The sequence below is a fragment of the Hetaerina americana genome, unplaced genomic scaffold, assembly GCF_022747635.1.
Source record: "Hetaerina americana unplaced genomic scaffold, ioHetAmer1.1.p SCAF_12, whole genome shotgun sequence".
Classification (NCBI taxonomy): Eukaryota; Metazoa; Arthropoda; class Insecta; order Odonata; family Calopterygidae; genus Hetaerina; species Hetaerina americana.
The window spans coordinates 31,831,868-31,845,972 of NW_027286292.1; the positions used below are offsets into that span (position 1 = coordinate 31,831,868).

The following is a 14,105-nucleotide window of genomic DNA, read 5'->3' on the forward strand; positions in this document are numbered from 1 at the left end:
ACCTTTGAGGGAATAACAAACTTCTCCAACTTAAATAAGACTTCTTCCTTTAAACCCTCTCATGCATGACATTCACCAACTTTTCTGTTATTGGTCATCTCGCCTTCCTTTTGTTTTGAAATCTGCTTGCTCAGTCTGAATCGACAAATTTTTGGAAATTAGTAGTAACAGGCCCAGGAGTATCACATGTAAAAAAATATTCCTGCTGCTCCATAGGCCTCTGTCATTTTTAATGCTAGCTGCTACCCTAGACCCATAGGTACCTCCCATTTTTGCAATTGTCTCATCACAATTAAAACCTTGTCCTTCTTTTCTCCTCATGTTCCTAATATCATTTTTCTTCTTTGTTTTTTAGAACTGGCAATGTGATGTTGTTTTCATATCTTTTTAGGGAAAAAACAAAGCCTTCAAACCCTACCTTTTGCAGTTCCCTACGAATGAAAGCTACCCAAAGAGGGAGGACTTCTCTGGTTATTTCCTGTCCCTGTTCAATAAAGAAAAAAATTGTTGCATCTTGAACAAATATTCCTTCATCAATATGTCATCCATCTTATTCATTGTTTCTAGCTGCTCATTTATTTTTACTTGGTGATGTTGAGGAAATTGAGTTGGTTAGCCTTAAGAATTTCCCATGCTTCATCAGCTTGCACACTTGTTTAGAATTGTGTTGGATGCTGATCTTTAAGATGTTCTTTGATAAAATTTGTTGAATCCACATGCCTGTTTTGTTGGGAATTCACTCATTCATCAATTTTACTGTGGTACTCCATTTTTTTCACTTTGCATAACCTTTTCTTCTGCATCATGAAATGTACACAGAGTGACCATGTACTATAATTTTGTGACTAAGGGGTTTACTTTCCATCTTTTCACAATCCATCAACTTCTGATGATTTCAAAATTGCATGGGAAAATATTTAGTTGTCACTTTCATATGCTCCCACTCCATCTGCAATTCATTGTCACCACAATAATAGCATGCTGGTGTGGACAATTTGCTATCCCAATTATTTTATTCCTTTACAGAATGAAAAACTTCAGCTTTAGCAGTTAACCTGGTATTTTTATAGGAGGGATTTATCAAAATATTCTCCATCATCATCAAAGAACTCACACATGTAACGGAATTGAAGGTCTGCTACAAGATTACTTCACCAAATGATACAACAAAAACATGCTCTGGGCACAATATGACTAACACAATGCATATATCATTCCTGTATGACCTTCCAAAGAATAACTCTCATTTGTATTTTTGGCATATTTTTTCCCATTCCACCTGCTTAGAGCTTATCCTCATTCTTAAAGCATCCTTATGTTTTGGCCTTTTTCACTTTTGCCCTTCATTGCTTTACACTAACGATTCACCTTTGAAGTTCTCAAATGCTGGCTAGTTTCACTATCATCACCTCTCCGTACTCTTAAGTCCATAAATCTATTATATCAGTCCCAGCATAAACATTGAAATCAGTCATTCTCTAAAGATACCACCACCTGCCATGCATAAACATGAAAGATTTTACCCATATCATGTATTTATGATAATCTTATTTCCATGCATAATCATAGCAGTTGGTTCAACATTAGTTTGCCCAGAGATCACAAAATTACCTAATAACTTTTTTGCGAGAAATCCCACTTAACACATGCACAGCCATTATTGTCATCTATGTGTACTATTATTCTTTCACAAGGGTTAAACTCATTTAATTATTCTCTCAATATACCCTGAAATTTACTTATCACAGTATTAGCCTCACCATTCAATAGTATCTAGCATGACACAATGGTTACTTTTCAAACATCAACTTTCGTAATAACCAAGAGTAGATTTCCTCATACGCATCTGAACCCTGTCTTTCCAAATAAAGTCTACCCTATGATGCTCACTATACCACCATCAGCTCATGGCCACAATGCAAAAATATTCTCATCAATTTCAGCATTTCTCCCTTTTGCTATATTTAACTACACACATGACATCCATTCATCTTGCAAACATTTCACTTATCATTTCTATTTCCTTACCATTCACGCTCTTCTCATTTCAAGTACCATTGGTCCTAGTAGCATTGCCATGTCTCTATCTTGTAAAACCAGCCTTGAAATTTTTAAATTGTAATATCTTAAATTCATGCTTCACAAATAAGGTAATATCCTGTTATTTTACCCTACCTGTTTTTAGTGACATAAGAGTTGTGAGTGCATCATTCATGATTTTTCACTTCATTAATATTTGTTTTATGCTTAATAAATAATTAATTGATTTTCAGTTGTATATTCTAAGTTTTATAAAATTCTAATTACTCATATTTTTAATCCTATTTTTAGGATATCCACACCTACCCATCAACCTGAAGCTCTTGAAAACCTGGGCAAGAATAATGAAAGACAAATCGTACATTGATGAAAAACTGAAAAAACAGCCACTGGTTTTATTAAAAAAGATGGAAAACATGAAGGAGGCCACTGAAAGAAATGGAGTCCTTTCAGAGAATGATATTTCTATAACTGAGAGTAGGAAAATGATGTTCCTGAATTTATTAGGTTTGCAGAAGTCTAGGAAATTCCCTAGAAATGAAAATTTCCATCACCATAGATCATCATTGAAAGCTATCAAAAATTCCTTCTGCCAAGGGAAACCAAAAGCACAGTTCTGCTGTGCAGGGTTGGCTGGTAAACCTGAAATTGAATGGATGCCAGGAGAAAATATTCGTTGGGACTCTAATATTGACAAGTGGTGCAAAAAGCAATCACCAAATCATCGAGAGGAAACTTTATGTCCAAGAATATGTCTGAAAAAATGGCTTGGTGGTGAACGAATATTGCATTCAAAGGACTTCAGGAAATTAGAAAACTCCCTGATTCCGAAAACAGGGAATCATTCCTGTTGTAAGGAAAAGCCAAAAAACATCTTGTCAATAATGGAACAGAATTCTGGTTCACCAAGGCAGAAGGTACTTTCATTTTTGGAGGATAGTAAAGTATGTGAATCTTTAATTAGCCCAGAATGTGGCCAAAAAAATTGCCAAATTGGTTGTAAAAGAATGCTTAGGAGCCACTTGAACTTGTCAAATGGCTTATCTAAATGCAAGTTGGTAATGAAGAAACCCACTGAGGGAGCCCATAAAGAAATAAGAAATGTAAGGGAGCTAAAGGTTTGCATTAAACGCTGGGAGGGTAAACATACAATCAATATTTCCAAGGAGAAGAATAAGCTGGAGAAATTATCACAAATATCTATTCAAATGAATTCTAGGGCTTGTAGAAGAGAAAAGTCAATGGGTAGGAGAGGGAAGTCGATTGTGAATTATTTAAAAACTACACCTTGAATACTGAGAAAAAGATAGCAAGAAGTGATGAGAGAAGCAGCAGCTCAGCTAAAAAAGAAATGGTGTCATCCATAATTGTAGATTTAAGACCACAATCTGGAAAAGGTGTGCATGTTTGCATTTGCTTCAAGTAAATATTAAATGCAAATCAAGTCTAATCATGGTCTGCAGTCTTAAAAAGGATCACTAGCACACTTCTGAGATTTAAGATGATGATGTCTGCTCTGTACTGCTATTTTAGTTAATGAGAGAATAACATGGTACTAATTATTAGAGCTGTATATAGTTTTTCATTATATGTTGGGTTGATTTCCTAAAAAAGAAAGCAAAATTGCATCATTTACCTGCAATTCCATTGTATCATAAAGCCACATTTTGTTTCTATAGTTCTGTGAATAAACCTAGGTTTTCAATTGTGTTATGTTTAAATTTGAAGAAATATTATCATATTGTTTCTCTCAAGAAATGAATTACATGCTGTATATTTAATGTGTGTTGAAAACTACCTCATATTGATGTGCATCAGGTTGATTATGGACCTAGGAAAAGAAGGCTGTGAATGGAGTTTCTCTACCAGGGGTTAGTCAAGTCTGAATCATTGGAATATTTATGGACACCGAATTACTGGGACACGGAATAAGGTAAAAAAGCTACATAAAACTTGTATTGTGTGTCATTAATAATTATCTCATTGGATTTTGAACTCATATCAATTACTTTTTTAGTTAAAGAGCTGTAAGTGTCTCAATGGTAAAGGAGCAAAGTAGTTTAAAATTTTTAAATGTTCTCTCAGTCACTTATGTAATTGCTTTGTTCCATTTCTCATGGCGTTTTACTTTATAGTTAGGTTCTTTTCAAGTGCAAAACAAATAATTCACTGGCCAATGTGAAAACTTTCTTCATATTATGAACCTCCTCTGAAATTATTCAGGATGAGAAATCAGTATTGCACCATGAGAATACATATAAGTAAATGGAAAACATTGCTACAAATGATCGTTGGAAAAAAAATTATGGGATACATATGATTAGTAGTTTGGTAGGAAGCTGTGGAAAAAATTGAGCAGGAATAAATGAAATTGGGGCCATTAGTCAAAAACAAAGTGAAGTTATTGAAATCATACTTTGTTAGGATAGAAGAAAGCATAAGAATTTAAAGAGGGCAAAACGATTATTAAATCAAAGCCGTCAGTGAGCAAAAATAGGCAGAGGAATGTAATGAAGTAGACATCTTGGATAAAATTAATTCTAAAGTACACTTTTCGCAGATGACTGCATTACCTTCAGGAAAGTTGAGGATGAGAGCAATTGCTAAGTCCTGAAAAGTAGTGTAAATAAAATGGTTGATAAATAAATAATGGGCTAGATATTGAAGTTAATAGATGTAAATACAGCACTTTTACCAACTATCTAAAAAACAATAATAATTTTATTTGCCCAATGATTGGTGCCTATATGCCTTGCAAGGGAAAACCAGCAGCAGCAGGACAGAAGATGCAGAAGAAGAAGACTGCATTAGTTAGAAAAGGAATATTAGGACAATGATGAGGACAGGGAAACTGGAGAATGTTAAGCGAGAGATGAAAAGGATAAATATAGATATTTTAGGTCTATGCGAGGTGAGATGGAAAGATAGAGGGGATTACTGGAGCAATAAGTTTAGAATAATATACAGCGGCGGGGACAGGAGCCAATGAGGGGTTGCCATATTATTAAATGAAGAGGTAGGAAGAAGCGTAGTCAACATCCTGTAGAGCAAGTAACGGATAGATTATTACTAGTAAAGATAAAAGCAGAACCGACAAACTTGGTTATTATTCAGGTATACATGCCACCGAGCAACCAAAAGGAAGAAGAGGTCGATTGGATGTACGATCAGTTAGAGGACATAATCGCGTGTGTTCCTGCATGGAAACATTTGATAGTGATGGGGGATTGGAATGCGACAGTAGGCAAAGGAAGAGATGGTGATGAGGTGGGAGACTACGGTTTAGGCACGAGGAATGACCGCGGGGAGAAAGCAGTCGAGTTCTGCAGGAGATGGGTTAGTCATCACCAACACTTAGTTTAGACACCACAAAAGATGCAGGTATATATGGAAAATGCCAGGTGGCTCAGAAAGATATCAGCTAGATTATATTCTGGATAGACATAGGTTTAGGAACAGTGTGATAAATGCGCACAGCTTCCCGGGAGCGGATGCAGACTCTGACCACAATTTAGTTGTTATGAAATGTAGCGTCCGATTCAAAAAGATAATGCAGGGGCGGCGAGTTATAAAATGGAATGTAGAAGCATTAAATGGTTTGAAAAGGAAGGATTACAAACAGGCGGTAGAGGAAATCATGGACGATGGAAAAGAGCTAAGTACTATCGAAAAAAAATAGGAAAGTATCAAGAAATGATTATCGAAAGCCACCGAACACACTATTGGAACCGTTAATGCTAAAAGGATTAGGAAACCATGCATCACGGATGAGGAGATTACAAAGATGGATGAGCGGAGAAAATGGAAGAATGTAAATACAGAGTTAGGCAAAATGAAGTACAAAGAATTAAACCATAAATTGAGGCAGGCAACAAATGAAGCAAAAGAAGCATGGTGGAAGACGCAGTGTGAGGATGTGGAAAGTTTGCAGAGGAAGGGTAAAATTGGTGCGCTGTACAGCAAAGTTAAATCTTTATTGGGAAGTAAGAAAGGAAGATCTATGTTAGAGATAAGGCGGGTAAGATAATAGTTGATGCAGGAAAGATCAATGAGAGATGGAAGGAATATATAGAAGAACAGTATAGTAAAGTACTTCAACCAACAAAGTTAATCATAGAAAAGGAACATGACGTCGAGGAAGATAGCTTAGGTCCAGGCAAACTAGATGATGAGATAGAAAGGGCATTAAGGGAGATGAAACAAAATAAGGCTGTGGGGATGGATAACATTCCCGTGGAACTATAGAAATGTTTAGGAAAACGTGGGAGGAAGAGGCTATATGGGCTGATTCGTAGTATTTTATGAGGAAGGAATCTGGCCAGAAGATTTTGTGAGATCAGTTTTAATTCTTATTCCAAAAAAGGTAAAGGCTACATCATGTGAGGACTACAGGACAATAAGTTTGATATCCCACGCAGCTAAAGTTTTTCTCAGGATCATAAACAAAAGGATAGAGAGTAGGGCAAATGATTACTTAGGGGATGATCAGTTTGGGTTTAGGAAGGAGAGAGGTACGCATGATGCAATTGCAGTAATGAGATTATTAATCGAGAGGAATATAGAATACAACCAGGAGGTATTTACCTGTTTTGTAGGTTTTGTAAAAGCATTTAATAGAGTGAATTGGGAAAAACTAATAAGTATATTGAAGAAAATAGGAATAGATTGGAGGGAAAGGAAGCTAATCCGCCAGTTGGACATGCCACCCGCACCTGAGCAGTCTGAGATATGTCTTTATATATACATTTAGAGGTGAGAACTCGTGAATCCGCCTACACATTAGCTTTCCGTTCTTTCAAAATTCCCTCCCTTGACCGCCATCTTGAATTTCCCTCCCAGCATTCTTTCCACACCTCCCCTCCTCACCCATACCCCTTTCCCCCTCTCCACAGCAACAGCATATTTTCAGTCTCACTTAAAGAAGGCCTCTGAGAGGGCCGAAAGCTCGAACTATTTACCGTGTGAGTGTCCTTATAAATGTTGCTATTCTATTTGGGTTCTATTGTGCCATCCCATTATTTTGCCGCTCATGTGAGTTTTTCCGTACAATCGTGATATTAAGCTACCTAGCCACTGTCTCTTCTGTGTTCGTCGTGCGATCCAGCACCAGGTTTTGCGCCGCGGATTCTGCTCTATTGTGAATGTGCCATCCTTTCCCTCTCCACTGTCTTCCTTTGTTTCCTATTTCTTTTCCACAACCTTCTCAATTGCCTTAACATGAACCACTTTTATCCCATTCCGTTTTGGATCGAAAATTTTTGCCATCACGCCTATAAGCTCGCTAATAACACAAGCCACACGGAGTTTCTCACCTCATGCCTGTCCTTAGGAATCATTCCCAATGGTCGAGTCATTTCCCTACCACTATCTGCTACTCTTCCCGATATCCACCCCTAACTTAATGCATTTTCTTACCAAAAATCTTTAGAATATACCCACCTTATCCTTATGCAATACCAATGCATTCGTGAACAACACAAATCAAACTTATTTTCCCTCTTTAAAATAATCTCTTTGGCTGCTGCTCACCTAATTCCACAACTCAATGCCATAATTTCGTCTGCCGAAACATCAAACTCTCCTTAAAAAGCTGTCCAATTTCTGTATTTCCTACTTCTGAGTAAGTCTCAAAATTCCACACTCTCTCCCTTTCCCACCACCTCCTCCTCAACCAACCCTACTCTTTCAATATAAGCCCGACCTCTGCAGCATTTACAACCTTCCCCTTCCTCCCAAAGGCCCTCTGGTTTTTTCAAGATGCCAGCCACCACCGAACGATCCCAACACCCCCCCTCCCTCTGACAATACCCATGACATTGTAAACCTTTCAAACACCAGCCTTTCAGACAATAAAATATCCGTTCTTAGTAAAGGCCTATCCTTCTCCCCTACACCAAAAATAAACCACATAAACATACTCACTGATACCCTCAATTTCTGCCGAAACCTTCGATGGCGCGCCTTCTGGAAATCACAAAGTAAACCTTTCAGTAACTTAAAAACCAATGCCGCACTTGACAAATTCCACCCAGCTTCAACTCGTGAATCAAAATCCCTTCCTTGTAACCATCCTGTCGAAATTTTTATACGTCTCCTCATCAAAAAATTTTCCAATCAATCCTTCAGAAAACATCTCAGACCAAAAAATAACCTCTCCATGAACGAACGTCATGCCCTAAAAACTCTACAGTCCAATCCCAACATCGTTGTTACCTCCACCGATAAAGGCTCCTCTGTTATAATTCTAAACATCAATGATTATATTTCCAAAGCCCTCGCTCACCTGAACGATACATCCACCTATACCAATCTAACCAAAAACCCAACACAAACTTTCCAAACTGAAATTCGGTCTTTTCTCCTCCACTCCGGACCAGAAGAAGGCCTCACCTCCCAAGACATATCCCTACTTTCATCCCCAAACCCCAGAACACCCCAGTTTTATCTTCTCCCAAAAATACACTAACCCAACATCGCCTGTCGCCCTATAGTTTACAGTTACAATTCTCCCACCGAAAGATTCTCCGCATTCCTTGACCACCACCTACAACCACTTGTACTCTCCTTGCCCTCCTTCACAAAAGACATACCACTTCCTCAACCGTCTAAATTCTGTCTCTATTCCCTTCACACCCAATCTACTTATGGCCATCATCAACGTTACCTCACTTTATACTTCTATTCCCCATGCAGAAGGTTTATCCTCCCTTCGGCATTATCTTTCTCTACGCCCCCTACCCCAGTGCCCCTCGACTGAATTTCTCCTCAATCTTGCCACTTTCGTCCTGACTAAAAATGCATTCGCTTTCCAAAATTATTTTTACCTACAGACAAAAGGCCCAGCGATGGGAACGAGGATGGCACCATCATACGCCAATCTCTTCATGGGCCATCTCGAAGAGACTTTCCTGTCACAGCAACCCTTCCAACCTCTTTTCTGGGTCCGCTATATAGACGACATTTTTAATCTCTGGACACTTGGCTCTGATTCTCTCAACAATTTCTTATCTGCCTTAAATTCATCTTTCACTGTTAAATTCACCTCTTCCATTTCAGACTCCAACATCACCTTTCTTGACATAGACATCTCACTTCAAAACAACAAATTCACCACTTCAAAACCACATCAAAGCCACTAACCATCAGCAATACCTCCACCACATAAGCTGTCATCCTCATCACACGAAACGCTCGATTCCTAACTCTCTCTTTATCAGCGGACACCGAATTTGCAACATCAAAGCCACTCTCAACAAATGCCTTGACAATCTACATCTTGCACTCCTCAAATGTGGTTACCCAGAAAAGTTACTACAAAATAAAATCCACCGTTCCACCCGAACACACACACCACATAAAAACAAGCTCACATCTGACGCAGGACTCAACCTTTGCACCACCTATTTCCCCGGATCACACAGACTGAAAACCTTCCTTAAAGAACAGTTTCCAATTTTACATGACAATGACGCAACCTCATCCTTACTACCCCAATGCCCATCTAGCACGTACAAACGTTTGCAAGCCTTTGGCACCCCCCCGTGACAAATTTCCTAATATTTCCCCTTCTTGCAACCGCCCCCGATGTAAAACCTGTCTTCTTATTAGGTCTACTCCCCTCTCCCTATATCCCCTCATAGCCCCCTCACCTCGTTCCCACGCCAATTGCCTCTCAAAAAACATTATTTATCTTTTGTCATGCAAACATTGCACTTCCTTTTACATAGGCGAATGCATTACCCCATTATCCATTCGAATGAATAATCACCGATACTCCTGCAATTCTGCCTCACTCTCTTCTCTTCCTATCCCTTCACACGCCAATTCCCACAACCTTTCATTTGACCAGTTTTTGGCTCTTAGCATCCTAGAATCCCTACCTGATTGAACCACCAATATAGAGGTGAGAACTCATGAATCCACCTACATATTAGCTTTCCGTTCTTTCAAAATTCCCACCCTTGACCGCCACCTTTAATTTCCCTCCCAGCATTCCCTCCACACCTCCCCTCCCCGGCCATACCCCTTTCCCCTCTCCACAGCAACAGCATATTTTCAGTCTCACTTGAAGAAGGCCTCTGAGGGATGAAAGCTCGAACTATTTACCGTGTGAGTGTCCTTATAAATGTTGCTTATATATATATATATATATATATATATATATATATATATATATATATATATGTGTGTGTGTGTGTATGTCTGTGTCGTGGTAAAACAGGGGTAGAGTGGGTAGATATATTTTTATATATATCCATATACATATATATATACATATACATATACATATATATGTATATATATATATATATATATATAAATATATATATATGTGTGTGTGTGTGTGTGTGTGTGTCGCGGTAGTACAGGGATAGAGCTGGTAGATATATATATATATATACATATGCATATATATATATATATATATAAATATATATATATATATATATCATATATATATGTGATCGTCGAAGTAACACGGAAGTATTGAATAACAAACTTAGACAGCAACAAACAATATAAGAATACATAAAAAGATCACTCACTTGTTATTTCTTGATCATTTTGACAGAATTCAGCTCCGTCTTTATCGGAAGAAATAGAAGTAATGACATTAAGAGATTTTGAGTCCTGGCAACTACAGGGCTCAGCCCAATTGGCTGTGTGTCTTGCCTGGCAGCAGGGGAGGCAAGGCTTCCGCGGTTGTCATCCCACGAAACCCTTGCAAGGGAAAACCGGCTGCAGCAGGACAGAAGACGCAGGAGAAGAAGGCCAAATTAGTTAGAATAGGAACATGGAATGTTATGACAATGATGAGGACAAGAAAATTGGAGAATGTTAAGTGAGAGATGGAAAGGGGAATTATAAATATTTTAGATCTATGCAAGATAGGATTGAAGAATAGCTGGGATTCCTGCAGTGATAATTATAGAATAATGTACAGGGGTGAGGACGAGAGCCAATGAGGGGTTGCCATAGTATTAAAAAAGAGGTAGGAAGAAGCGTAGTCAACATAGAACAGGCAACTGATAGAATATTACTAGTAGAGATAAAAGCATAACTGACCAACTTGGTTATTATTCAGGTATGCATGCTACTGAGCAACTATAGGGAGGAAGAAGTCGATAGGATATACAATCAGTTAGAGGTCATAATCGCATGTGTTCTTGCAGGGAAACATTTGATAGTAATTGAGGATTGGAATGCGACGATAGGCAAAGAAAAAGATGGTGATGAGGTGAAGGACTATGGTTTAGACATGAGGAATGACAGCAGGGAGAAAGCAGTTAAGTTCTGCAGGAAAAAGGGGTTAGTTTGATGTGTCTAAACCAACACTTGGTTTAGACACCACAAAAGGTGCAGGTATGCATGGAAAATGTATGGTGACTTAGAAAGGTATCAGCTAGATTATATTCTGGAAAATCTTTCAAAGTCCATGACATGATATTGTAAACCAACAGAAAATCATGATTTTATGTTACATTCAAATTCTTGTTTTCAGCTAAATTAATTCTCAATAATACATATCAGTTTTTCTTTATAGGCAACTACAGTTTAATGTAAACTTGGGTATTGTTACCTTTTAATAATTTTTCATGGAAAATACCTCAAGTATGGGGTAAATTAAATCAAAACAGAATGATTAACATAGTTATATATCACCAACTATTTATATAACTATTTTAATAAGAGTTCCTGGTACTGAAATTTTAATGTTTTGGGTTGCTTCTATTTCAATATATAGAGACTTCATGCTAATTAAACCATTAACAGAAAAAATATCGTATACTTGAATGCCCTTGGTGATTCAGATTAACAGCATTCATTTAGCAGAAACATTCAGGAACGAAGCAACATTTACTTTCTTTGTTCATGTTAAAGTAAAAAGCTCAGTTTCTTCTTCTACTTCTAGCCTTTTCTTGTAGGAACCTTTCAATTTATATCCATCTAATTTAAAATATAAGCATCATTTGTTAAAAGATTTTAATTGACTATAGTGTATATGTATTTTTATAAAAACTTAATTTCAGTATTTTCATAGACTGGAATTGTCTTACCAAAAACTCTTTTATAATAAACTGTGGTGCTTATACAGTCTCCAAACAATCCAACAGTAGCTAGGAATTTTTCTTAATTGCATACTTTATTGAGTATGTCACATGTAATTTTCTTAAATGTGGTTTTTCCTTCCTAGAATATTTTGTGGAATTTAATGTAATAGCAAATAGAATGAACTAGTAACGGTGAATGTTTCTACAGATATCGTTAAATACTTGGTATTTGTACTTTTAATTTCAGGCTTCATGGAAGATCTTCATTTGAATCTGGTGGATCAACTCCCATATTTCAATCCCTGGAGGAAACATGCATCTGATCAATTAATTTTTGACAAGAAAGACACAATTTTTGCCATGGGAAGTTTTTAAATACTTTTAAATGGCAATGTAAAAGCTGAAGAGATGCTGATGGAAGGTTGAAGAGAAACTAAAGTTTTTTGTGATATTAGTCATAGATATAAAAAATGCCTTTTTTATGTGACTTCTATGTGAAAGTTTTGTATGGCTTCATTGTGTTTCTTGTGTTAGTTATAGATGGTTATATTCCAAAGAATGTATTCATGTAAAGAAGAAGAAAGGAGATGAGGAAGGTTCCCATTTATACATAGTGATTCTGATTGTGCTCCACCTTAGGGACCTTATTAGTAAAACACATCATTTGAAAAAACATTTTTTAATATTCAGTTTTTACTGTCAATGACTCATGTTTTGGTGTGCCAATTAACACCAACAGTATGAATGTAAAAACTGTGATGTTTTTGTTGAAGCCAGAAATTTTACCTCTAACTAGACTTTAAAAAATGACTTTGACTGGAGCTTCTGAAGATTTAGTGAGTGTGGTGACTTGGCAGGGAATTGGTTGCCCACTATAACCTGGGTGCATAGCAAAGGTATTAAGCTTTGACATTGCACTGTGAGGGGCATTAATAACCCCAGGTTCAAGAAATTCCTCAATGAAACTTAATTAGTGTTTTTAATATGAAATTAAACTAAATGTGGTATATGGAGTATTATTTATTTCTTAATTTTAATAATGAAGGTGAGTCATTCAGATTTCGTTGTATATACCAGACCAATACCCAGTGGAACCAAAAATTTGTGTAATTTTCTATGGTCCTCTTTGATTTATTAGCTTAATGGATTGAACTACTTGTATGCATCCGGAAATAGGAATTAACATAAAATGTACTGCCTCTCAAAGAAGACAGGAAGATTTATAAAGTATTTTTTAATGTTTGTGGGTATAACATGTTTTCTATCTTTACTGCATAACTTTCTGTACTTAAATTAATCTTATTGGTCATTGAGGCTGCTGTTATTTAAAAGGAGTTAACTTGAAGTATTTTTATTTCATGCAAAATATTTGCAGTCTCAACTCTAAACTTGGTATTGGCATGCATAGCCAGTTGTTGCCATTTTCTCTATAAATGTACTTTGTTTGATTATAATTGAACCTTTATTAATGTTATCATGTACTTATCCCTATCACAATCTGGTGACAAAAGTCCTGCATATGCAATTTTATAATAAATATGATCACCAAACAACCATTTATGATTAAATTGATGAATAAATATGACTCATAATTACTACTCCTGGCAAAGAACTCTCAACTCTGGAGTTAATTACATTGCCATTTACTTTGAAATCTTACATTTTTGCTAGAATAAAGATGGACATTTTTTCCCACTTAAAGCAAACCTTTACCCCAGCTCCTGGCTCAAATCCCCCATTTCATCTAGCCTATCAGACCAATCAAAACTATCAATCCCCTCTTTAAATCCATATTCACCCTCAAGTGCACACTGAGTCCATTCAGTCAAGCCAGATATGAGCAAGCGAAACTGAATGTGACTTTACTAGCATTTCAATGTATTTGTTTACAATTGGGAGCCAAAAACAGCTCCTAGTTATAACATTGCATTTTAAGAATACTAAGGTAGCCTGAATGAAGTTTATACAATACCATGACACTCAGAGATTGGTATTGCTACCATATTTCTCCAC

At 36.9% G+C, this 14,105-nt stretch overlaps 1 protein-coding gene across 3 annotated transcripts in view; it reads left to right on the plus strand.

Annotated features, from left to right (window-relative positions):
* LOC139685762 (uncharacterized) overlaps positions 1 to 13,626 on the plus strand; it is a 63,776-nt gene extending 50,150 nt beyond the window's left edge. For all 3 annotated transcript variants that reach the window (XR_011700225.1, XR_011700226.1, XM_071582857.1), the window contains 2 exons: positions 2,332 to 3,973; positions 12,340 to 13,626. Coding sequence is in view for 1 of the 3 variants with exons in the window: in XM_071582857.1 (XP_071438958.1) it covers positions 2,332 to 3,332 (1,001 nt within the window). In the remaining 2 variants the exon portion in view is untranslated. The remainder of the gene's footprint in view (positions 1 to 2,331; positions 3,974 to 12,339) is intronic.
* The last annotated feature ends 479 nt before the right edge of the window (positions 13,627 to 14,105 follow it).